Here is a 23,716-nt window from a genome sequence, read left to right on the forward strand (position 1 = left end):
TACAGTATAATATTTATAGTTTGAAAGAAAATGATTTCCGATCTGTGATCGTATAACACAAACGGCTCCTGATTTTAAAGAAAGCTTCTCTGTTTTGAAATACGCCGGCTGTATTGGTTAAATATCAGCTTAATATACACATTTTGCACCTTTGTAAATCCATAACTTCATTCACGATTCAAAAGAATAAAAAGGGGCAATCACTGGCCATTCTGGATTTTTTGAGGTTAGGGCCGAACGGGGACCCGCCCAATTCTGGCGGCGTATGCGGACTCCTCGCATCATACTGCGTCGGACTACATTTGCCGCATTACCAGATCCGCAAACTTTTTTGATTATTGTAGTGGTGAAGTGTAAGACCTACCCTTTGACAGTTAAATAACCTTGACAAGTAAAAAAATTATGGAATTAAAATAAAAAATACTTTATTCAATCTTTGGCCACAGCAGTATGCGCCATTAAATATAAAATGGTTTACGTGGTCCCGCGCCTGAGCTTCGAAAAAACCTTGGAGCCACAATAGAGCCGGAGGGTTCGCGCAAGGGGCGGATGTGGCAGAACATATTATAAACGTGCATACGTATGCATTGCATATGGTTTCAAATTAACGAAAGGGATCGTCGGGTCTGCTGTTTACTTTTTCGATCAAGAAATAAGTAGATCCTACAGGCTGACAGATCACTGCAGTATGTCTCAGGGGGAATTTGTAGTCGTAAAAAGATCAGCAGAAGTTCTGGAGGAAGTGTGTTTAAGTTGCAGTCGCGCCAATATACATATGGGGTATTCCATCCCATTTCGACCAATTTTGAACCCGGCCCTTTAGAATTGGCTGAAAGTTTTTCTTGTTTTTCTAGCTTACGAAAGACGTTTTTCAGAATTTTTTAAAATTTTTTCATCCAACTCAAAAAAAGTTATGAATTTTCAAAAAAACACCGTTTTTGTTTCCAAAATGCTATAACTTTTTCAAAAATTCACCGTTTGGGATCTTTTCTTTTCTAAATTTTGTTTTTAAATGTACTTTTCGGAAAAAATACAAAAAAATTTTTAAAGTTTTTTTTTTTCTCATAAAAAACTTCAATCAATTCTGCAATCATCCCCACTAATCCCGTAGTGGGCCGATTATTATTTTTTTTTTATTTAATTGAAAAAAAAAACTTTAAACATCTTTTGTATTTTTTCCGAAAAGGACATTTAAAAACAAATTAAAAAAAAAGATCTCAAACGGTCAATTTTTGAAAAAGTTATAGCATTTTGAAAACAAAAACGGTGTCCAACTCAAAATAAGTTATGAATTAAAAAAAAAAACGGTGTTTGTTTTTTCAAAATGCTATAACTTTTTCAAAAATTGACCGTTTGGGATCTTTTGGCGAAATTCGAAAAATCTCGAAAAACTGAAAAATTACAAAAAAAACTTTAAACATTTTTTTGCATTTTTTCCGAAAAGTACATTTAAAAACAAATTAAAAAAAAAAAAGATCCCAAACGGTCAATTTTTGAAAAAGTTATAGCATTTTGAAAACAAAAACGATGTTTTTTTAAAAATTCATAACTTTTTTTTAGTTGGATGAAAAAATTCTGAAAAACGTCTTTCGTAAGCTAGAAAAAGAAGAAAAACTTTCAGCCAATTCTAAAGGGGTCGGGTTCAAAATTGGTCGAAATGGGATGGAATATCCCATATACATATGTGTATTGTTAGTCAGGTAGCGATCAAGGTAATAATCTCAAACAGTACTTAATCAATAAGTGTCCTGGAATGTAAAGAAGCATTGGAGAGATTTCGCTGAGGCCGGACAATACATCTGTACTGGGCTACCGGTCATAAAGGAAATAAAGTAACGAAAAGGCCGATGATATGGCAAAGGAGGCTGAATCAGTTGATGAATCGACGATATACGTCCCAATCCTTTTGGGAGAAATCAAAAGCAGACAAGAGTTGAATTTGATTCATCAAGCAGGAAAGGCGTGGACAGAAGCGCGGTGCTGCAAAATTTCTGATATCATGTGCAAATCCTACGATGTTAGACTTACGAAGTTGCTGATATCTCTAAAGAGACAAGACTTAAGGCTCAAGATGGATATACTAACTGGACACTGCCTTTTGGCTGTTATTTACAAACAAAATGACACTCACATTGTATTAACATAATGCACAGCTGTGTATATTATGTTCGGTTACACTGGAACTTAAACGTCCGTACTTATATATTTTTATTTTCATAGCATATCTGTGGCAATGTGAAAAAAACAACCTAATTCGAGTTAGGATAATGGCGATACATAGACCTTTATCTGAAAAGCTAGCCACAATTCACCATTGTAACTTCCTATATTTTGTAGCAGCCATTTGGCGCTAGGGCTATGAGTAAGTAACACAGGGAAATCATTAACGGATTTCTGTTATGAAGCCAGAATATTACTTTTATCCTAACTCGAATTAGGTGGTTTTTAAACGGTTTTATTTAGGTTGGCTTGACAGGCTGCACGGCTGCACGGCCGACCGTTGTGAACGAATTTTGTAATTAAAATTTAAGTAACTTCCTGATAAGCTACAAGCTTGAAACTTGGAATATAGTTCAGAACATGACAATGCAATAATACGAAAAAAATCGTCGCTAGGTGGCGCAAGGATCGAGATATTCACAAAAATCGTCTTTGTGGTCCGATTTGGCTCATATTTGGAACTTATAATACATACAAGAATAGAAAGCGACCTATGTAAAAAATCGCCGCTAGGTGGCGCATGGATCGAGATATTAACAAAAATCGTATTTGTGGTCCGATTTGGCTATTATTTGGAACACATAATACATACAAGAATAGAAAGCGACCTATGAAAAAAAAAATCGTCGCTAGGTGGCGCAATGATCGAGATATTCACAAAAATCGTATTTGTGTCCGATTTGGTTCATATTTGGAACACATAATACATACAAGAATAGAAAGCGACCTATGAAAAAAATCGCCGCTAGGTGGCACAAATATCGAGATATTCAAAAAAATCGTATTTGTGGTCCGATTTGGTCCATATTTGGAACAAATATTACATACAGACCGGTAGAAGTGACATAAATATATTTTGGAGTTGGAGGAGGGACAAGCATACGTAGCGCAGAGTCGAGCAAAGTCTTTGGAAGGATTATGTATTGAGGACTTAGATTGTAACAAATTGTCAGGAAATAGTCCTTGTTATAATGAGTCACTAAATGATTGCGTTGATCAGACAATTAAATAAAAGCGTTGGACGCATCAAATTTCTATTGATAGTCATATATAAGACTAACTGAACCTTAATAAGGTTATGCTACGCCTCACATTTTTAGAATTTTCACGCGCCCAACGCTTTTATTTAATTGTCTGATCAACACCCTAGATTGATGAGGAGTGTGATTACTAGTACCTAGGACCTACCTAATTATTTTCTAGCTTTATTATTATTTCATGTAGGTATTGTTTTTAATAAAACCGTTTAACTTAAAATTTTTTTTTAAATTAGTTTATTTCAAATTGCCACAGATATATTAATTTGGATTTACAATTTTGTATTTTGTACATATATGATTTTGTTATAAAGAATTTAGATATGTTACCTAATTTCGACGAGCATGATATCGGAGGCTACAAGTTTGACATACAAGTTGGAGATTTCCGCAAAGGCAGGAGAACCTGGGTATATTCTCCTACACGCAAAAAACTGTATATACGCATGAATGAATTGTTTACTTTGGATGTTTGCTATGTGCCAAAACTGCCTTTACAACAACTACGCGTACGTATACTCATTTGTTTCAAACATGAGGTGAGCGAGCCGGTCTTGCGTTGCCAAAATCACCTAAGCAAAGATGCTGGTAAGTTAATTTGTTGCAAAAGCTCTTGTACTGAGGGTTGTTTGTTATACAGCAAATAATAATTTTAAATTGCAACCACTTTTTTCATAGATCCAGAGCAGGCGCGACGTGAAAGCTTATTACGTTGTGAAAATCCTTCAGCAGAACACTGTGGAACAGCTGAGGGTAAAAGCATTCATGATCGTTACTCAGTTTTAATTCCATTAGGCTTATGTGCTATGCCCAAAAATGACAGTTCCATTGGGCAACCGATTGCCATTAAGTTTACATGCCAAAATTCGTGTATCGGACGCAAGGAGACAAGCATTATATTCATACTTGAGGGTATGAGGTGAGTTAATTGATATATTAGATTACTTGGTGATGACGCAACATTGTATAACAATGACGTTAGCAAAAATTCTATTGTATTCTGCAAGCGTGTCATCAAACATGTTGATACATGCAACCTTTTGCAATTTGTGTGTTAAAAATATTGCTTTTATTTCCTGCTTACGTTTAGTGGTGAAATACTCTCCCAACGTGTGATGGATGTGAAAATATGTACTTGTCCCATACGTGACCATAAAGCTGATAAGCGTGACAGTCCTGTTGTACAAAAACGAAAATCAAATGAAGGTAAGTAAATAACCATATATAGCTTTGCGTTCTATCGTACAATATAGCTAAATTGAATAGCAAATTTAAATTTGGTGATGCATTTACTTACATCGAAAGTTTTGATATATTCTTTTTATTTGAAACGCTTGTTTTGCCTGAGGATAGATCGAAGTTCTTTCATCTTTTTAAAGAGTACCAGCTGCACTGGATTGATGCAACGAAAGCACATAAGGCTTGTCGTGCTAGCGGTGGTTGCTTGTTTAGCTTTAAAAAATGCATCGAATCGCGCTATAGTCTAAAATTTATTACAAAACATGGTTGCACATATTTGTATGTATGTTTAAGTGACGTCGTCTTCTGTTTTTTACCGCAATATTTGAACTGGACGCGCTGGAATGCGATTGTGAATCTCTTCAGCATTACTTTGATAATCTTAGACCGAGCTCATTTTGCATTGCTGGCTATCTTAATGCCCGTATGGGTTCATCTCATGTGGTGCAAAAAGATACGATATCTGCTTTTGCAAGTGTGCGTGACACACGCACATCCAAAGATTCGGTAGTAGATAATAAAGGCAGGCGAATACTTAGTTTGGCTGAAGACCTGGGTGGCTTATTTTAAACGGAAGGGCTGATGGTGATATGAGTGGTGAATTTACTTTTTGCGGTGCAGTTGGGCGCATAGTGATTGATTATGCTATCTGCTCTTTTGATTTGCTTGGTCTAATTGATGGATTGTATGTCAAATCAAAATGCTTCTCCGACCATATGCCTGTTGTTATTAATTTCAACGGCCGTCCGTGTAGTGCCGACTCCGATGAACATGTACTTTTTTCCAGACTAATGGAAACCACATAACGCGAATAAATTCATGGAGCTCATTACTAGGTCCTCTAATAGCGAATATATATACTCCGAGGCCTCTATTAATGGAAAAGTGTCTATAACTGCACACCACTCCAAAGGAAAGTGTCACTTCTCACCGAAAAATGTCGGTTTGATTAATGAACGCTTTAAATATGCTGAGAGGGAGGAATGCAGATTGCGATAGGATTAAGTACCTGACTCTTCGTAAAAAATATGTTAAGCTCTGTAACTGGAAGAAATTAGAGTGGCGATGTAAGGAAATTTAACAGCTTAATAGCGTTAGGAATTCAAGTGACTGGTGGCGGCTAGCAAACTCACTTAAAAACATCCGTTGTAAAGTAAAATGTAACCCTAAGATCCGTGACTTCTATCTTCACTCCTATACCGTAATAATATTGATTCGTGCGTGCACTGGACAATGCCCCAGCTTTCTGACCCCTTTCTTGATGCTACTTTTGATTGCAGGGAACTCCAATTGGTTAAGCCCCTGGGCAGTATGGCGTATGTTATGAATTTTACAAGTTTACTCCCCAATGTTTACTCAATGAACTGCTGGCGCTTCTAAATTTTATTTATTTGAGAAAGCAGATTCCTTCCTCTTTCAACTCTTCCATCTTGATTACCCTCTTTAAAAAAAAGTGTCCCTACCGCTACTACAAATTACAGAGGTCTTTCTCTGCTAGACACTATTTATAAAATATTTTCTGGGCTTCTACTTGGTCGCATAAATTCTTGGATCGATTTTAACAATATTTTAAGTGAGTCAGTCCGGTTTTCCCAGAGGCTATTCGACGAAGGACAATATCTTTGTGCTTTCAAGCATTGCATAACTCAATTTTTCACGTAATAAAGGAACTTTTGCCTTTTTTGTAGATTTCTTGTGTGCTTTTGATATGATTCCCCGCAACATGATTTTAAGATTAGTCTACGCTAATACGTCTTGCAAAGTTCTGTTTGATGGCGATCTGCCGTAGCTTTTCGCTGTTAATCACGGTGCCCGCCAAGGCTCCCTCTTAAGCTCGGTTCTATTCTCTTTGTACTTAAATGGCCTAAATGACTATTTGTGCGGGGGTGTCAGGGTTAAGAACATTAATGTGAAGGTGCTTATGTACGCAGATGATCTGGTCTTGGTTGCGAAATCACCTGAACAGCTACAGGAAATGATAAACTCCCTTTACAACTTTTGTAGTCAATGGGCACTATCTGTCACAATTTGTTCAAGTCAAAAATCATGGAATTTAGGAAAGGTGGCTCATGGAAATGGATCTACTGTAGCGAGGATATTGAAGTAGTTAACGAATACAAATACTTAGGTGCGCTTCGCACTTGTCAACTATCTTTTAATAAGCATTTGGACTCAAAGCTAGTGGATGCTAAAAACGCTATTAACTCAACGTGGCTGAGCTATATTAATAACCGTCGCACCCGTTTGCCGCAGAAAATAAAAATCTTCGAGGCTACTTCCAGGTCCATTATGTTTTACGCGGCGCAGGTATGGGGGATTAACGACTTCGACCAAGTTGAGAAACTTCTTAGATTTTTCGTAAAGAAACTGATCTTCTTTCCCTCTAATACGCCAAAGTACATGTTGCATCTGGAAACAGGCGTGCAGCTCCTATATTTACATACGCTTCGCCTGCACATGCTCTATATCGCTCGTCGCTTTAGCCTATCACATAATATACTTACCCGTATTCTAGCAAAGGAGACTGTCAACCTGGGGATTTCTTGGATAAACACATTACGGAATTGCCATCAGCTAATATACACTTCCTCGCTCTTATAACGCTTGGCTGAGTATCATACAATAGGTTCCTCGAAATGGCTCGGAAGCCTACTACCCACGACCTTTATGCGGCCCTAGTGTCGTTGGAGAGTTTTTATTTCACTGATGATTACAGTGCATATGCAGCCAGTCTGATTCTCCGAGCACGGGGAGGTATGTTGAATCTAAACGCAAGAATATATAAAAACATATCGTCTCCACTTTGCACAGTATGTAACTTGCAGGAGCCAGCAGACGTTTTTTACTTTATTGGCACATGTTCGATATATAACAACCTTTGTTCCCTTTACTTTGGTGGAAAAACTTTAGATATGGCCATGGTGGTTGCCAGTTTAAATCGATTTAACTTGGAGTCTCTGGCCAATTTTCTCGCGGATGGCTTTAAAATTAGGGAATTATTATTAAATGAATTTTTTAGCTCGATAGTATTTTATTTAACACGTGGTGCGACACACAACATACTCTGTTGTTGTCGCTAATATCTACTTTAATTTATTTATTTAGGTGTTTCGATGTACGCAAAAGCATAAGTCATATTCTGTATCTGATTTTTATGGAAAAAATAAATATATACTACTACTACTCTTTTTATACTCAGCTGAGCAGGGCTCACAGAGTATATTAATTTTGTTCGCATAACGGTACCCCGTAACGGCATAAACTAATCGAGATAGCTATAGACTTCTATATATCAAAATGATAACCATGTCCGTCCGTCTGTACGTAAACACGATAACTTGAGTAAATTTTGAGCTATCTTAATGAAATTTGGTATGTAAGTTCCTGGGCACTCATCTCAGATCGCTATTTAAAATGAACGAAATCGGACTATAACCACGCCCATTTTTTCGATATTTAAGTGCGATAATTCATTACCAAAGACGGATAAAGCGATGAAACTTGGTAGCTGGACAATGGGCGCGGCACCGCCCAAAGTTTTGCAAGCTATAATTTGACAGTCGTTGAAGATATCATAATGAAATTTTATAAGTCAAATTTTAACTACAACAATAAGCTATATCTCAGCGAAAAATAGTATTGTGTCAATGATATTTCACTTACCAAGTTTTATTGTAAGAGGAAATTGGGAGACATTTTTTATTTAAATGGGCGGTGCCACGTGTTATATAGAAAAGTAATTTATCTGAAATTCTGCAAAATGATAACACCGCAATGGGGTCCATGGGAGACAAAAAAATCTGTTACCAGAGAAACGCCGCAGGGTGGGGTTGTATCACCAATGCTGTGGACGCTGGTTATAAACCAATCGCTTAGGCGGTTCGACGAAGAACCAGCCAGAACTGCATGTGCACATGACGTTTTAGCCGTCATAAGCGGCAGATGCCTAACAATAATCAGCTTTCTGAATGAGCAAGCACTTCGGGATGTACATGCCTGGGCATCTGCCAAAACGGAAAAAACTGATCTAGCATTACTTTCTAGGAATTATTAGGTCCCTTATTGGACTAAGCCTAAGCTCGGAGGGATAACCCTAACAAGTAAGGAAGGCTAAGTTCGGGTGTAACCCAACATTAGATACTCAGCTGGAGCTTTGGAGACAATATAAGGGAAAATCACCATGTAGGAAAATGAACCTAGGGTAACCTTGGAATGTGTTTGTACGATATGGGTATCAAATGACAGGTGTTAATGAGTATTTTAAAAGGGAGGTGGACGCCTTTTCGAGATATCACAATAAAGGTGGACCAGGGATGACTCTAGAATGTGTTTGTACGATATTGGTATCAAATTAAAAGTATTAATGAGGGTTTTAAAAGGGAGTGACCCTTAGTTGTATATGTGAAGGCGTTTTCGAGATATCGACCAAAATGTGGACCAGAACATCTTCTGTCGGGTACCGCTAATTTATTTATATATGTCATACCACGAACAGTATTCCTGCCAAGATTCCACCGGCTTTTGATTTCGCCCTGCAGAACTTTTTCATTTTATTCTACTTAATATGGTAGGTGTCACATCCATTTTACAAGGTTTTTTCTAAAGTTATATTTTGCGTCAATAAACCAATCCATTTACCATGTTTCATTCCTTTTTTCATATTTGGTATAGAATTCTGGCATTTTTTCATTTTTCGTAATGTTCAATATCAAAAAAGTGGGCGTGGTCATAGTAGGATTTCGGTCATTTTTTATACTAAGATAAAGTGAGTTCAGATAAGTACGCGAACTAAGTTTAGTAAAGATATATCGATTTTTGCTCAAGTTATCGTGTTAACGCCCGAGCGGAAGGACAGACGGTCGACTGTGTATTAAAACTGGGCGTGACTTCAACCGATTTCACCCATTTTCATAGAAAACAGTTACCGTCATAGAGTCTATGCCTCTACCAAATTTCACGAGGATTGGTAAATTTGTGTTCCGACTTATGGCATTAAAAGTATTCTAGACAAATTAAATAAAAAAGGGCGGAGCCACGCCCATTTTGAAATTTTCTTCATTTTTGTATTTTGTTGCACCATATTATTACTGGAGTTGAATGTTGACATAATTTACTTATTGTATATATATTAAATTTTTTGTTAAAATTTGACATCCGATTTTGCTAATTTTAATTTAGCACACATAGGAGTAAGGTTCCTGCCAAATTTCATCATGATATCTTCAACGACTGCCAAATTACAGCTTGCAAAACTTTTAAATTACCTTCTTTTAAAAGTGGGCGGAGCCACGCCTATTGCCCAAAATTTTACTAATTTTCTATTCTGCGTCATAAGGTCAGCCCACCTACCAAGTTTAATCGCTTTATCCGTCTTTCGTAATGAATTATCGCACTTTTTCTGTTTTTCAAAATTTTCGATATCGAAAAAATGGGCGTGGTTATGGTCGGATTTCGTTAATTTTAAATAGCGATCTGAGATGAGTGCTCAGGAACTTACATACCAAATTTCATTAAGATAGCTCAAAATTTACTCAAGTTATCGTGTTTACATACAGACGGACGGCTTACATGGCTATCATTTTGATATATAGAAGTCTATATCTATCTCGATTAGTTACGGATTACCGCTATGCGTACAAAATTAATATACTCTGTGAGTTCTGCCCAGCTGAGTATAAATATAGCACAAAGCATCTGGGAGTTATAATAGATAGTAAGTTGTCGTGGAAACTCCATGTGGAAGAGAGAGCGAAGAATGACTCCACGGCAGTGTATACATTAAGCTGGGTTGATTTCCAAGAACGAAGGTTAACCCATATCGTGCCATCGATTTTTCGAAGGTTTTGGGCTCAGGAAAAAAAAGTTCCACTAAGCATACCCAAAAAAATTATTTTCGAGCCTGCAAATTTTGAGTTTTAAAATTTTTTTTTTTTCTTTGATTTTTAAGGTTTTTTCATGACCCACTTAAAAAAGTTTCATTTGATTTTAAAATTTTCATGTATACCCTGTCCGACTCAAAATTGTCCGCTAAAAACTTTGGCGATAACAGTTTTTTGAAAAAAAAAAAAATATTTTTTGGGTTTTAAATTAAGATGTAGACTACTTCCGCAAAGCAACATCAAAATTTTAGAAACAAGTTTTTTTTTTTTAATTAGAAGATAATTCTTCTAATCGGGGTCGCCACTCAGCGGTGTTTGGCAAGCAGTCCGAGTGTATTTCTGCCATAAAAATCTCTCAGTGCAAACTCATCTGCCTTGCAGATGCCGTTCGGAGTTGGCATAAAACAAGTAGATCCAGTTCAGCCGCTTTGTAGGAAAAATTAAAAAGGAGCACGACGCAAATAGGAAGAGAAGCTCGGCCTAAAATCTCTTCGGAGGTTATTGCGCCTTGCATTCATTTATTTATTTTTTTTTTTTTTTTTGTATTATAGACCGAGTGTTTGCTTATTTTTTAGTCACATGACTCAATTAGGTATAAATGGGGCCCACAAAATTGATCTCGGTATACTTTATAGTTAAAAAGTGGTGCAAAAGGTGTTAAAATAAAATGAGTTCTCGAATTAATTTAGCTATCCTGTTTTTCGGGCTAATTTGCCAATTGACGTTTACGGATGCGCAGTTTCGCATTAAAAATGGTGTAAATACAAAAATAGATCGGAGCGCACATTCGGTAGCCATATTTGTTGCCCACGTGTATGCTTGCGTTGGTTCCTTAGTGAGTCCGCGATTGGTAATTACAGCTGCGCACTGCGTAGAAGAGCAAGAGCAACAACCGGAGAATATAACCCTTCGAGCTGGTGTAGCTGATATCAACGGAAAAAAGGGGCAACGACGCGATGTGGCTAGTATACATATTGATCCTGGTTATAATAAGCAAACAGTATTTATGGACATAGCCGTGGTTAAAGCGGCTAAAAGGTTTGGCCGGAATGTTCGCGTAGAACCTATTCTTCTTTGCGATGCTGAATTAAAACCGGGAACAATGCTACGAGTTAGTGGTTGGGGTGCGGAAACTTTCTTTAACAATGTTCTCCAAACTGCTGAAATGCCTATAGTAGAAATTAACCGTTGCAAAATTCTTTATGCCAATAAACCCTACCCGAGAATTCTACCAGAAACACTCATTTGTGCAGGATGTGGTGTAAGTGATGTGTGTCCAGGAGATTCTGGAGCAGGGGCCCTTGTAAATGGACACCTTTGTGCGGTGGTAATAAGTGGTTGCGTTAGCACCATTATTCCGAGCTTATTTATAGATATAACAAATGAAAGAGTTCAAGACTTTCTAAAAAGAGAATTGAGGGGTTTAGTTATAAATTGAATGTTGAGTGGAATATCACCCTAATCCGCCTGAACGCCGAATTTCGAAATATTTTGAGATATGGCGTATTCGAAACAGTAGTGGAGATATGGTAATATTCCACTCAGCAGTCGAAATGGTGGTATTTTTTCTTGTATTATGTATAAATAAATTATTATTATTGCGAGTAAATAAATATTTTTGATTGTAGGCAATGAAAGTGTGACGCGTGTTAATTACTTAAGTTATGAGGCAAAATTTTGATCACAATTTTAAAGTTCCCTCGTGCATGAACAGATCATGAGATAAAAATAAAATAGTGGCATAACTACTTCAAGGCCCTGGCAAACTACGTGTAAAACAGCTGATCCAACCAACCGTATGGAAATCAAAGTAATTGGTCATTGAAGCCATAGAATAACGCCCTGGTCATAACGATACGATGGCCAAGCAATTAGGTTTGGTTGTCGGGTTTGGCGATTAACTTCAGAGGAGATTTAAGCGTAAATTTCTAACTTTAGAGAAATGTTGTGATTTTATAACCCACCAAAACTCTTTAATATAATTGAACAATCTAAATTGATTTTTTTTAAATAATTGCATTTAATTGTGCTTTAATTGAAAATTCACATTAGAAAATAATTAGAAATTGACGTTACAATTCGATTAGAATTTTAACACTTTTCTCGATATCGAGATCAAAGTCCGCTTTTTGTCGAGAATGCTAACCTTTTACCTTAGATAAATACGATTCATTTTCTAATCGTTCTGTAATATAAATGTTTGTTGGGATATAGCTTACCTTTTGAAAATATTACGGTTCCTCTTACATCTTACATTCATGATTCCCACATACCGTGAGCAAAGATATTAATACATCAAAAATTTAATTTGTGAAAAGTGTTATGACATGTGATAGCTTAGTGGGTAGAGCACACTACTGTGATCCGGTTGGTTTGTTCGAAACCTTATCATTGTTCACTAGATTTTTCTTACTTTTTTAGATGCAGATGTAGACCTCTCTGGTTTAAAATTTAAACTTTATTCTGCGCAGCCTTTTTCACGAAGACTGATAAAATTTAATTTTGAAACAAAATTTGGTTTGGTCATACATATGTATATGAGGAACAAAAAGTTTCATATTTAGGCTCAAACTTTTAACAGTGTACTAGCGTATCCGGAAAATGTTGTACCGCCCTATATTTGAAAGTTGGACTTCCCTTCCCTCTGTCACTCTTTATACATCGAACGGACTACAGCTTTACTACTGTTTCATCAATTTCTCCTCCTTATTCCTGTCCTTTTCTTATACCCTTAATATCCACTCCCTTCCCATTCTCATTTCATTCCCTCTCACTACCAAACCCAATCCCACACCCACTCGAATTTCCACTCCTACTTTCATTCTCATTCCCACGCTTACTTCTTTATCCACTCCTCTACCTCTCCGACTTAAATTACCTCATATATGGAATCCATACACCATATGCATATTGAATACGCCTTCAAATAATTAGAATTAGAACGCGAATTTACCCTCTCGTACTCCCACTTAAACCCGTTCTACCTCTTCCACCTAAATTGAAGCCCCGACACATAAGCTATTAACGCAAGGGGGCTGAGCTATATTAATAATCCTCGCATCTGTTTGTCGCAGAAAATAAAAATCTTCGAGATTGCTTCCAGGTCCATTATATTTTACGGTGCTCAGTTATGGGGGGGGGGTTAACGAATTCGACCAAGTTGAGAAACTTCTTAGATTTTTCGTAAAGAAATCGATATTTCTTCCCTCTAATACGCCAAACAACATGTTGCATCTGGAAACAGGCTTGAAGCCCCTATACTCGTATTTGCATACGCTTCGTCTGCACATGCTCTATATCGCTTGTTGCTTTAGCTTATCACATGAGACTCGCGGATTTTAGCAGGGGAGACTGCCAACCTGCAGATTTCTTGGATAAACACTTGGAAGGAACTTGTTAACACCATTAATCTACCTTTCATTACGCAGTTACCATCAGCTAATATACAGACCTTCACTTCCTCGTTCTTAGAACGCTTAGCTGAGTATAATACAAATAGGTCGAAATGGCTCGGAAGTCTACTACCCTCGACCTTTACCCGGCCCGAGTGCCGTTGGAGAGTTTGTATTTCACCGAGCATATGCACTGTGCCAGTCTAATTCTCCGAGCACGGGGAGGTATATTGAATCTAAACGCAAGAATCTATAAAAACATATCGTCTCCGCTTTGCACAGTATGTAACTTGCAGGAGCCAGAAGACGTTTTTCACTTTATTGGTACATGTTCGATACATAACAACATTCGTTCCCTTTAGTTTGGTGAAAGAACTTTAGATATGGCCAGGGTGGTTGCCATATTTTGCGCTGGCAACACCTTGAAAGGGTTGATCTACACAACCCTTTGAATCAATTTAGTATTTTAGTTGCTTCTTAAGACAGGCATACCTGCCGCGGGTATATTCTAAGCCCCCTAACCCGTTGGGGGCACTCGTGTCTCCCTTGGTGGTATGCTTTCTTCTTCTGCAAGGGTAGGATATTGCATATTAATAACAGGGTTCACTGGGCGCGTCCTGGCAAAAGAGTTTACCGATTCTGTGGTCGAGGAGATAGCTGTTTATTTTAGAAACTAATTCATTAATTGAAGGGCCAGGTCCTGTTGTCATAATCGTGCAGTCGTCGGCATAGGATATGATTGTAACTCCTTATGGTGGAGGAGGGGGTTTTGATATGTAAAAATTAAACAGAAGCGGTGATAGTACACCACCCTGTGGTACCCCTGTATGAATTTCCTGTGTTTTAAGATTTCGTTCGTGAGACGACGCTTGCCGACCATTCATATAATTTGCGGTCCATCTTTTTAGAAAAGGGAAAAGGTGTGACCCTTCTATGTCGTGGAGTCGCGTACCTTGGTTGACTGTGTCAAAAGCTTTTGACAGGTCAAGTGCCACCAGCACCGTCCTATGGTGGAGGTTTTCCCGATTTAGTCCGTAAATAATCTGGGTGTTTACGGCATTTAGCGCGGTGGTGGTGCTGTGCATTTTGCGGAAGCCGTGTTGGTGCCTGGCTAGGCGGAGATTTGCCGTGAAATGAGATAGCAAAAAGCCTTCGCTAATGGCGGAAGGAGTGATATCGATCGATATGACTCGCCATCGTTAACTGGTTTGCCAGGCTTTAGTAGTCTAATTATCCTTGCCATTTTGCATTGTTCAGAATAGACAAAGGACTTCAGAGACAGGTTGAAAACGTGTGTTAGGTAGTTTTTTCGCTCAGAGCCAAGGTGTTTTAGCATTGGCATGGCTTGGCCTTGGCTATGGCTACTTCAACCTCTGTGGGGGTGATGGTAATGGGTGGCACGTCGTGTTTGTGTTTATGTGCCCGTGTGTTTGCACGACGTATGGCTTTGTCTACATAAGAATGCAAGTTAAATTGTGGGCAAAAGGCGCTCGAATCAGATAAAGTTTTGTCGCCAAAGACTATGGCTACTTCATCGTTATTTTAAGTTGGATTGCACAGGGATTTGACGATTGACCACACTTTACCAACACCCGCAGGGAGGATGCCATACTTTTATTGCTCCTCCCATTGGGAACATTTGTGTTCATTTACCAGCCACATAATATCCAAGTTGGGATTGGGAGTCTCTAGGGTCGAGATGTCTCGCCAGGTCACGTTCTCTGGCTAAGTTTGCGGCTTCAGCGCAGGGGTGTGATTTCAGATATTCGGCCGGAATAAAGTTTGCAGAAGCTCAAGCGATGACCTTACGGAGCGCACTTTCGCCTTGCTGCACATCAGTCGAGATGGGAGTCGGGGTTGATTATAGATAGGTAAGAGTTTAACCTGTTAGAGTACTCAGATCGAAGTTGAGCTAGAGTGACGCGCGTTTCCCTAGGTATAGTGCGTTCCTCGTCTGCGAGTTCTGGGTATTTTTCTTTAAGAACTGGATTCGCCGGGCAATTCCCGACATAGAGATCCGACGCCTGTTTATGGATATCACTGAGGACCTTACTTACTTAATTGGCGCTTAACCGTTTAAACGGTTATGGCCGTCGAACAAGGCGCGCCAGTCGCTCCTTCTCTCTGCTAACCGGCGCCAATTGCTCACACTAAGGGAATTTAAATAGTTTTCCACCTGGTCCTTCCAGCGGAGTGGAGGCCGCCCTTTACCTCTGCTTCCATCGGCGGGTTCCGATAAAAACACTTTCTTGGCGGGAGCGTCATTTTTCATTCGCATAACATGGCCTAGCCAGCGCTGCGTCTTAATTCGCTGGACTAAGCCGCCTTCGACAGCACGAAAAGGAGCTGCCTATATGTCGCTATGTCGGAATTTGGTTTCCCCACAAAACTTATACGGCTGTGCAAATTGACATTGAGCAACACCATCAGCTCAGTCAGAATTAGGAAGGACCGAGCCGTTCGAAACTAAACGAGGCTTCAGACATGGTGACCACCTATCAGGCGATTTCTTTAATTTGATGCTGGAGAAAATTATACTAGCTGCAGAACTTAACCGCTCTGGAACAATATTCTATGCTGATCACATTGATATCATCAGCCTAAACACACGCGCCGTTAGTTCTGTTTACTCCAAACTGGAAAAAGAAGCGGTAAAGATGGGTTTGGTGGTGAATGAGGACAAAACGAAATACCTGCTGTGATCGTGGGCCTTGGCAACCACGCTACTGTTGGCAGCCATAATTTCGAAATAGCAAAAGACTTTGTTTATTTGGGAACCAACATCAACACTAGCAACAACATCATCCCTTAAATCCAGCGAATAATCGCTCTTGCCAATAAATACTACTTTGGACTAGGAAGGCAATTGAAAAGTAAAGTCCTCTCTCGGCAAACGAAAATCATGCTCTACAAGTCCAGGTACAGAAGCATGGACCATGACAACATCAGATAAAGCGGCTCTGGGAGTGTTCGAAAGGTAAGTTCTTCGAAAGGTTTATGGACCTTTACGCGGACTTTATTCTCGATATCGAGAAAAGTGTTAAAATTCTAATCGAATTGTAACGTCAATTTCTAATTGGTTTCTAGTGCGAATTTTTAATTGAAGCACAATTAAATGCAATTATTTAAAATCTATTCAATTGGGATTGTTTATTTATATTAAAAACTCTTGATGAGTTATAAAATCAAAATATTTCTCTAAAGTTAGAAACTTTGTTTGCTGAGATGGCGATAGCGTGCGTGCTCCGCCAAACACACTGACGTTTTTTGGGCTAAAGTCCCGCCAAAGCAACTTCAACAACTTAGAAAAGCGTTGTTTCAATTAGACAACAAGCTCTTCTAAGCGGCGTCGCCTCTCAGCAGTGGTTTTGTAAACGCTTCGAGGGTATTTCTAAAAAGAAGCACAACGCAAATGGAAGCTAAGGTTACGCTTAAATCTCCTCGGAGTATAATAACGCCAAGTATTTGTTTTTAAGTACAACGCAAAAATTTATGGATTATGGAATGCCGAAAAACCAAACCTAATTGCTTGGCTATCGTATCGTTATGAACAGCGCCTTATTCTATGGCTTCAAGAACCGATTACATTGATTTCCATAAGGTTGGTTTGATCAGCTGTTTTACACGGAGTTTGCCAGGGCCTTTAAGTAGTTATGCCGATATTTTTTTAATATCACATGCTCTGTTCATACACAAGGGAACATTAAAGTTGTGATCAAAGTTTTGCCTCTGACTTAAGTAATTAACACGCGTCACACTTTCATAGCATAGAATCAAAAATATTTATTTACTCGCAATAATAACAATTTATTTGAACATAATACAAGAAAACAAAATACTACCATTTCAACTGCTGATTGGAATATCACCATATCTCAATTGCTGTTTCGAAAACGCCATATCTCAAAATGTTTCGAAATGCGGCGTTCAGACGAATTGGGGTGATATTCCACTCAACATTCAATTTAAAACTAAACCCCTCAATTCTATTTTTAGAAAGTCTTTTACTTTTTTATTTGTTATATCTAAAAATAAACTCGGAATACTGGGGTCAAGGCAACGACTTAATACCACCGCACAAAGTCGTCCATTTACAAGGGCCCCTGCTCCAGAATCTCCTGGACACACATCACTTACACCAAGTCCAGCACAAATGACTGTTTCTGGTACAATTATGGGGTCGAGTTTATTCTTATAAATACCTTTGCAATCTTCAATTTCTACTATAGGCATTTCAGCAGTTTGGAGAACATTATTAAAACCAGTTTCCGCACCCCAACCACTAAGTCGTAGAGTTGTTCCCGATTTTAAATCAGCATCGCAAAAACCAATAGGATCTACGCGAACATTCAGGTCAAACCTTTTAACCGCTTTAACCACGGCTATATCCATGAATTCTGTTTGTTTATCATAACCACCATCATAATGTATATACGCCACATCGCGTCGTTGCCCCGCACTTTTGTTGATATCGGCTACACCTGCTCGAAGCTTGATGTTCCCAAGTTCTTTCTCTTGCTGTACTACGCAGTGCGCAGCAGTAATCACAAATTGCGGACTCACTAAGGAACCAACGCAAGTATACTTGCAACAAACATATATGGCTACCGAATGTGCGCTCTCCTCTATTTCTGTATTTGCACCATTTTTAATGCGAAACTGCGCATCAGCAAAGGTCAGTTGGCAAATTAGCTCGAAAAACAGGATAGCTAAATGAATTCGAGAATTCATTTTATTTGAACACCTTTTGCACCACTTTTTAACTATAAAGTATACCGAGATCAATTTTGTGGGCCCTATTTATACCTAATTGAGTCATGTGACTAAAAAATAAGCAAACACTTTTCAGTGAAAATTTTAAATAACAATACATCTGAATTAAAGTTAAAGCTATAGAATAAAAGATCTTGTTTGTTTACACTCGGTCTATAAAAAACAAAAAAAAAAAACAAACAAAAAATAAATGCAAGGCGCAATAACCTTCGAAGAGATTTTAGGCCGAGCTTCTCTTCCTATTTGCGTCGTGCTCCTTTTTAATTTTTCCTACAAAGCGGCTGAACTGGATCTACTTGTTTTATGCTAACTCCGAACGGCATCTGCAAGGCAGATGAGTTTCTACTGAGAGATTTTTATGGCAGAAATACACTCGGATTGCTTGCCAAACACCGCTGTGTGGCGACCCCGATTAGAAGAATTTTCTTCTAATTAAAAAAAAAAAACTTGTTTCCAAAATTTTGATGTTGCTTTGCGGAAGTAGTCTACATCTTAATTTAAATAAAATCTATACCAAAAAAAAAATGTTTGTTTTTCACTCGGTTCATAATAGCCTGCTAAAACTAATTGAAATACATATTGACAGCAAATACAAATGGCTTATAAAGCTTTTTAAAATGATATTTCCATAGAAAAGTACAATAAGGTACACTTAATTAGTTGTATCTACTGCCAAACTGCTGACGTAATCAAGATCTTGCGTTAAGTGTTAATGAGACGTAAATTTTTTATAGATTTAAACGTATGTTTATCTTTCACATATTCGTAAAACTAGCCTATACCCGCGCTCCAGTTTACACTATATGCCAAAATATGATCTTGAAAATAGTACCGAGACCGTCCAGAAAATAATTTTGAAATAGTTTGAACAAATTGGGAACTATTTGCGGAGATAGGCACAAAGTGATAAACAGAAGGAAGTATATTATGGATTTCTAAAGTAAGTAGGGACCTGAAATACTTTTTTTTAAACGATCTTGAAATAGTTTCGAAAACAACGAACAGATGCGGCGGCAGTTCTTCCCATATACTTGCCGAAAAAATCATGAACAATTTCGAAAACAATCTTGAAACTATGTGACGATAGTCCCCAAAGAGTCCTCTACTATATAAACGCGATGTTTTCGCCCATTAGGTCTGCAGGCGTGTAGAATGCTGTTGCCGAGGTAGTTTTTAAATTTTTTGGTATACATACTTTTTTCTGTGTATGTCCATCAAGCAATAGCCCCATAGTAAAATATGGTTAAATACCGAAAGAAAGAGTTTGGGTGATAGGTCCCACGTGCATTCTGTTCTTGTTGTAGCGATAAGGTTGCTCCCCGAAGGTTTTGGGGAGTGTTATCGATGTGATGGTCCTTTGCCGGATACAGATCCGGTATGCTCCGGTATCACAGCACCATTAAGGCGCTAGCCCGACCATCTCGGGAACGATTTATGTGGCCACATTAAAACTTCCGGCCATTCCCTCCCTCCCCACCCCCAAACTCCATGAGGAGCTTGGGGTCGCCAGAGCCTCGTCTGTTAGTGAAACAGGATTCACCGCGGATAGGTGAGGTTGACAATTGGGTTTGGAGAAGCTATATATTGCGCTGGCAACGTGAAGGGTTGCGCTACACCGCCCCTTGAATCTGGTATTTTAGTCGCCTCTTACGACAGGCATACCTACCGTTGGTATATTCTGATCCCCTAACCCGCTGGGGGCATTCTATCACCCTCTTGCATGCACAATGCCGTGGAGTCTTTCTTCGCTCGCTTCCACATGGAGTATCCACAACAATTTACTATCTATTATAACTCCTAAATACTGTTGTGCCATTTTTTTCTTTTAGTGTTATCCCTCCGAGCTTAGGCTTAGTCCAATAAGGGACCTAATAATTCCTAGTAAATAATGCTAGATCGTTTTTCCCCGTTGGCAGATGCCCAGGCATACATCCCGAAGCACCTGCTCCATCAGAAAGCTGATTATTGTTAGACATCTGCCGCATTTGACGGCTAAAACGTCATCTGCATATGCCGGTCTGGTTGGTTCTTGGTCGCGATTGGTTTATAACCAGCGTCCACAGCATTGGTGATAGAACCCCACCCTCGTTCCCCCACCGCGTTCCACTGTTTACAGATTTTGTTGCCTGACATATACCCCATTGCGGTACGATTATTTTGCAGCTTGACCGGATGAACTTCAATCGACTTAATACTGTTTATGATTGCTTTTTTCGAAACATTGTTGAAAGCTCCAGCTATGTCAAAAAAACACTTGAGCTTTCTTTATATTCATGACCAACCTACGCAATGCAATATCGACTGAATTGCCTTGGTGTAAGTATGTTGTGCTGAAGAGAATAATTCCTAGTTCATAGTTGATTTAATATACACATCTATTAACCTCTCTAGGGGTTTGAGCAGAAAAGATGTCAAACTAATGAATCAGCAGTGAAAACTTCGTTCAATTCTATTCAGTTTTTTCTCAGTCTAAGGGCTCCTATACATTTTTCTTAGATATCGACCGGTAAGAATTTTATTATATGGAGCCCAAACAGCAACTTTAGCATAACCAACACATAGAAAACTTTACAAGAGAAGGTCCTCGGCGTGCCACTCCAAGTTTCAATGGAGTATAATTTAAAGAAAACAAGTAAGGAAGGCTAAGTTCGGGTATAACCGAACATTACATTCTCAGCTGACAGCTTTGGAGACAAAATAAGGGAAAATTACCATGTAGGAAAATGATCCTAGGTTAACCCTGGAATGTGTTTGTATGGCATGGGTATCAAATGGAAGTTATTAAAGAGTATTTTAGAAGGGACTGGGCCATAGTTCTATAGGTGGACGCCTTTTCGAGATATCGCCACAAAGGAGGACCAGGGGTGATTCTATTTTTATTTATTTATTTATTAGTTTACAAATTTAACAATTAATCAGACCAAATATAGTACGGATTACAGATAAATTACAGAAGCATACAAATTAAACAAAATTATATTATAAAATATGTTGTCGGGATGGACTGTGCTGCCGAGCAACGGGAATTGATTATTGGTGCTGTCGGAATGGACGTGATTTCGAGCAGCTGATGTATATTTGACATATAACCAGTAGGGCTGCGATGTGTGGGAGGTTGGAAAGGACGTATTTCCAAGCCACCCGCCCAAAGTTACTGGAGCTGGTGATAAGACGTGATTTCGAGCAGCTGATGTATATTTGACACACAACAAGTAGGGCTGCGATGTGTGGGAGGTTGGAAAGGACGTGATTCCAAGCCACCCACTCAAATCATTGCGTATTTAATGTAGTCAGCAGATATTTTTTTATTACGTAGAGCGGGGATGGGCCTATTTTCGGCTCCTAAATCAGTTTCAGTGCCAGCGAGTTTGTGTGTTTTAGGGTGTTAGGGGTGTAAAAAAATACATTGGAAATATCGTACGTTTTGTCTCAAACGATATTCATCGCAAGAAGGTTGCGGAATGAAAATATTCTCTCTCAACCTCGAAGACCAATTCCCAAACTGTGTTGCAATAGTACGAAAACAAAAACATTCATTTTTTTGCAAGAAATACGAAAAACGGAATAACCATAGACTGAAGTCGACTTTATGTTAAGCAGCGCATTATTGACATTCATTTCGCCTTCACATACATTTAATTATATGCAAGCCGATTAATTTTGCAATATATACATAAAAGTATTTAAAAAGTATTTTTATATCATTAAATCCACACTGCAAAAATTGTTGGAGCATGTGTTGCATGTGTGTTTAATTTACAGCGACCATTTTTCCAATTTTAAAAATTACTTTAATAAAATTGGCGAGACATTTCATTTGGTCAGTCTACCTTAGGGTCTAAAAATTTAAAAAGACATCAAGTATTTAATTGTCACTACTGTTTGTTGTTAATTTTGTTTTGCAAATTGTAGTGCAAATTTATACATACTATATCGGTAGATGTGTTTACGAAATGGCTTGTTGCAAAAGAGATTTTAAATGTAAAAATAATCCGGATGATTTTTGCTTTATGTGCGACATTATATTTTCGGAACCTCAGCTCGGAAAATAACTAATTCTGTCAAAGATGCATACTTTCATTATTTCGGTTTCCGTGTAAAAAATCTCGATTAATCTTGGACACCTCATTTTATTTGCGCCTCCTGTAGATTAACTTTAATGAGATGGGTATCGGGTAAAGGTCATAACATGAAGTTTGGTGTTCCAATGATGTGGACTGAACCTTTTAACAACGACCAGTGCTATATTTGCGTGATAGACCTTAAAGGTAAAACGAGAAAAAACGAAAAAAAGAGGAAATTAATAAGTTATCCAAATGTGGCATCAGCTAAAAAACCAAAACTACATGACCATACCTTACCCATACCTAGGCCGCCTATAAGTTTTGAAGCCTCAAGCGAAAGTGACTCCGAAGCAGATAATTCAGATAGTGAAGAAGGAGAGGTCCCACATCGAGTCTCACAAGCCGAACTTAATGACTTGGCCAGAGATTTGAAATTATCGAAATTTGATAGCGAAGTTTTAGGATCTCGTTTGCAGCAATGGGGCAGCCTGGGCCCTTCGACAAGTACTTCCAAATTTCGAAATAGACACATGACATTTTTACGGGAGACAAGCCCAGAAAATTATAAACGGGTAGTTAAAAGTACCCACGTCCTTCACTATTGACCACCACGGTAAAATCGCTCAATTTAAATTTTTTTCGATGTAGATATACATATATGTATTTAATGTTGTTGTCGTTGTTGTTTTTTACTGAATTGCTGATTTATACTCATATTACTCAATTGAATACAGTTTAACGTGCAAACATATGTCTATAATAAAACGTTATAAAAAAATAAAAACGTAGTTTGAATAAAAATTGTCTCTATAAAAAATTGTAGGATAAACGCTTGCAAGTTAACGGGGCTATACTCTCAACGGCACGTCCGATTGTTGTACTGGTATGCTTAAAATTTTCGTAGTTAAATTACATACAACATAGGAGGGCTAACTTTTTTTTGTCCATAGAATTTTTCCGATTTTAAAGTGGTTAAATCTGAAATATTGTAAAAAATTTCTTGTTTTTTCTCAAAATTTTTTCAACGTTTTTTGGTATATTAGCCAAACTACTGAAGATACTGAAAGGAGGTGAAGGCAAGAAATGTTTATGGGAATTAGTATAATGTATAA

The 23,716-nt window shown here is 38.2% G+C and overlaps 1 protein-coding gene across 1 annotated transcript in view; it reads left to right on the forward strand.

The window, feature by feature from the left end:
• Window positions 1-23,716, forward strand: part of p53 — a 104,419-nt gene that overhangs the window by 33,691 nt on the left and 47,012 nt on the right. The window contains exons 8-10 of the mRNA XM_067762620.1: window positions 3,572-3,845; window positions 3,936-4,176; window positions 4,348-4,463. Of these exons, the coding sequence (XP_067618721.1) occupies window positions 3,572-3,845; window positions 3,936-4,176; window positions 4,348-4,463 (631 nt within the window). The remainder of the gene's footprint in view (window positions 1-3,571; window positions 3,846-3,935; window positions 4,177-4,347; window positions 4,464-23,716) is intronic.

Source organism: Eurosta solidaginis, chromosome 1 (genome assembly GCF_040869045.1).
Source record: "Eurosta solidaginis isolate ZX-2024a chromosome 1, ASM4086904v1, whole genome shotgun sequence".
Taxonomy (NCBI): domain Eukaryota; kingdom Metazoa; phylum Arthropoda; class Insecta; order Diptera; family Tephritidae; genus Eurosta; species Eurosta solidaginis.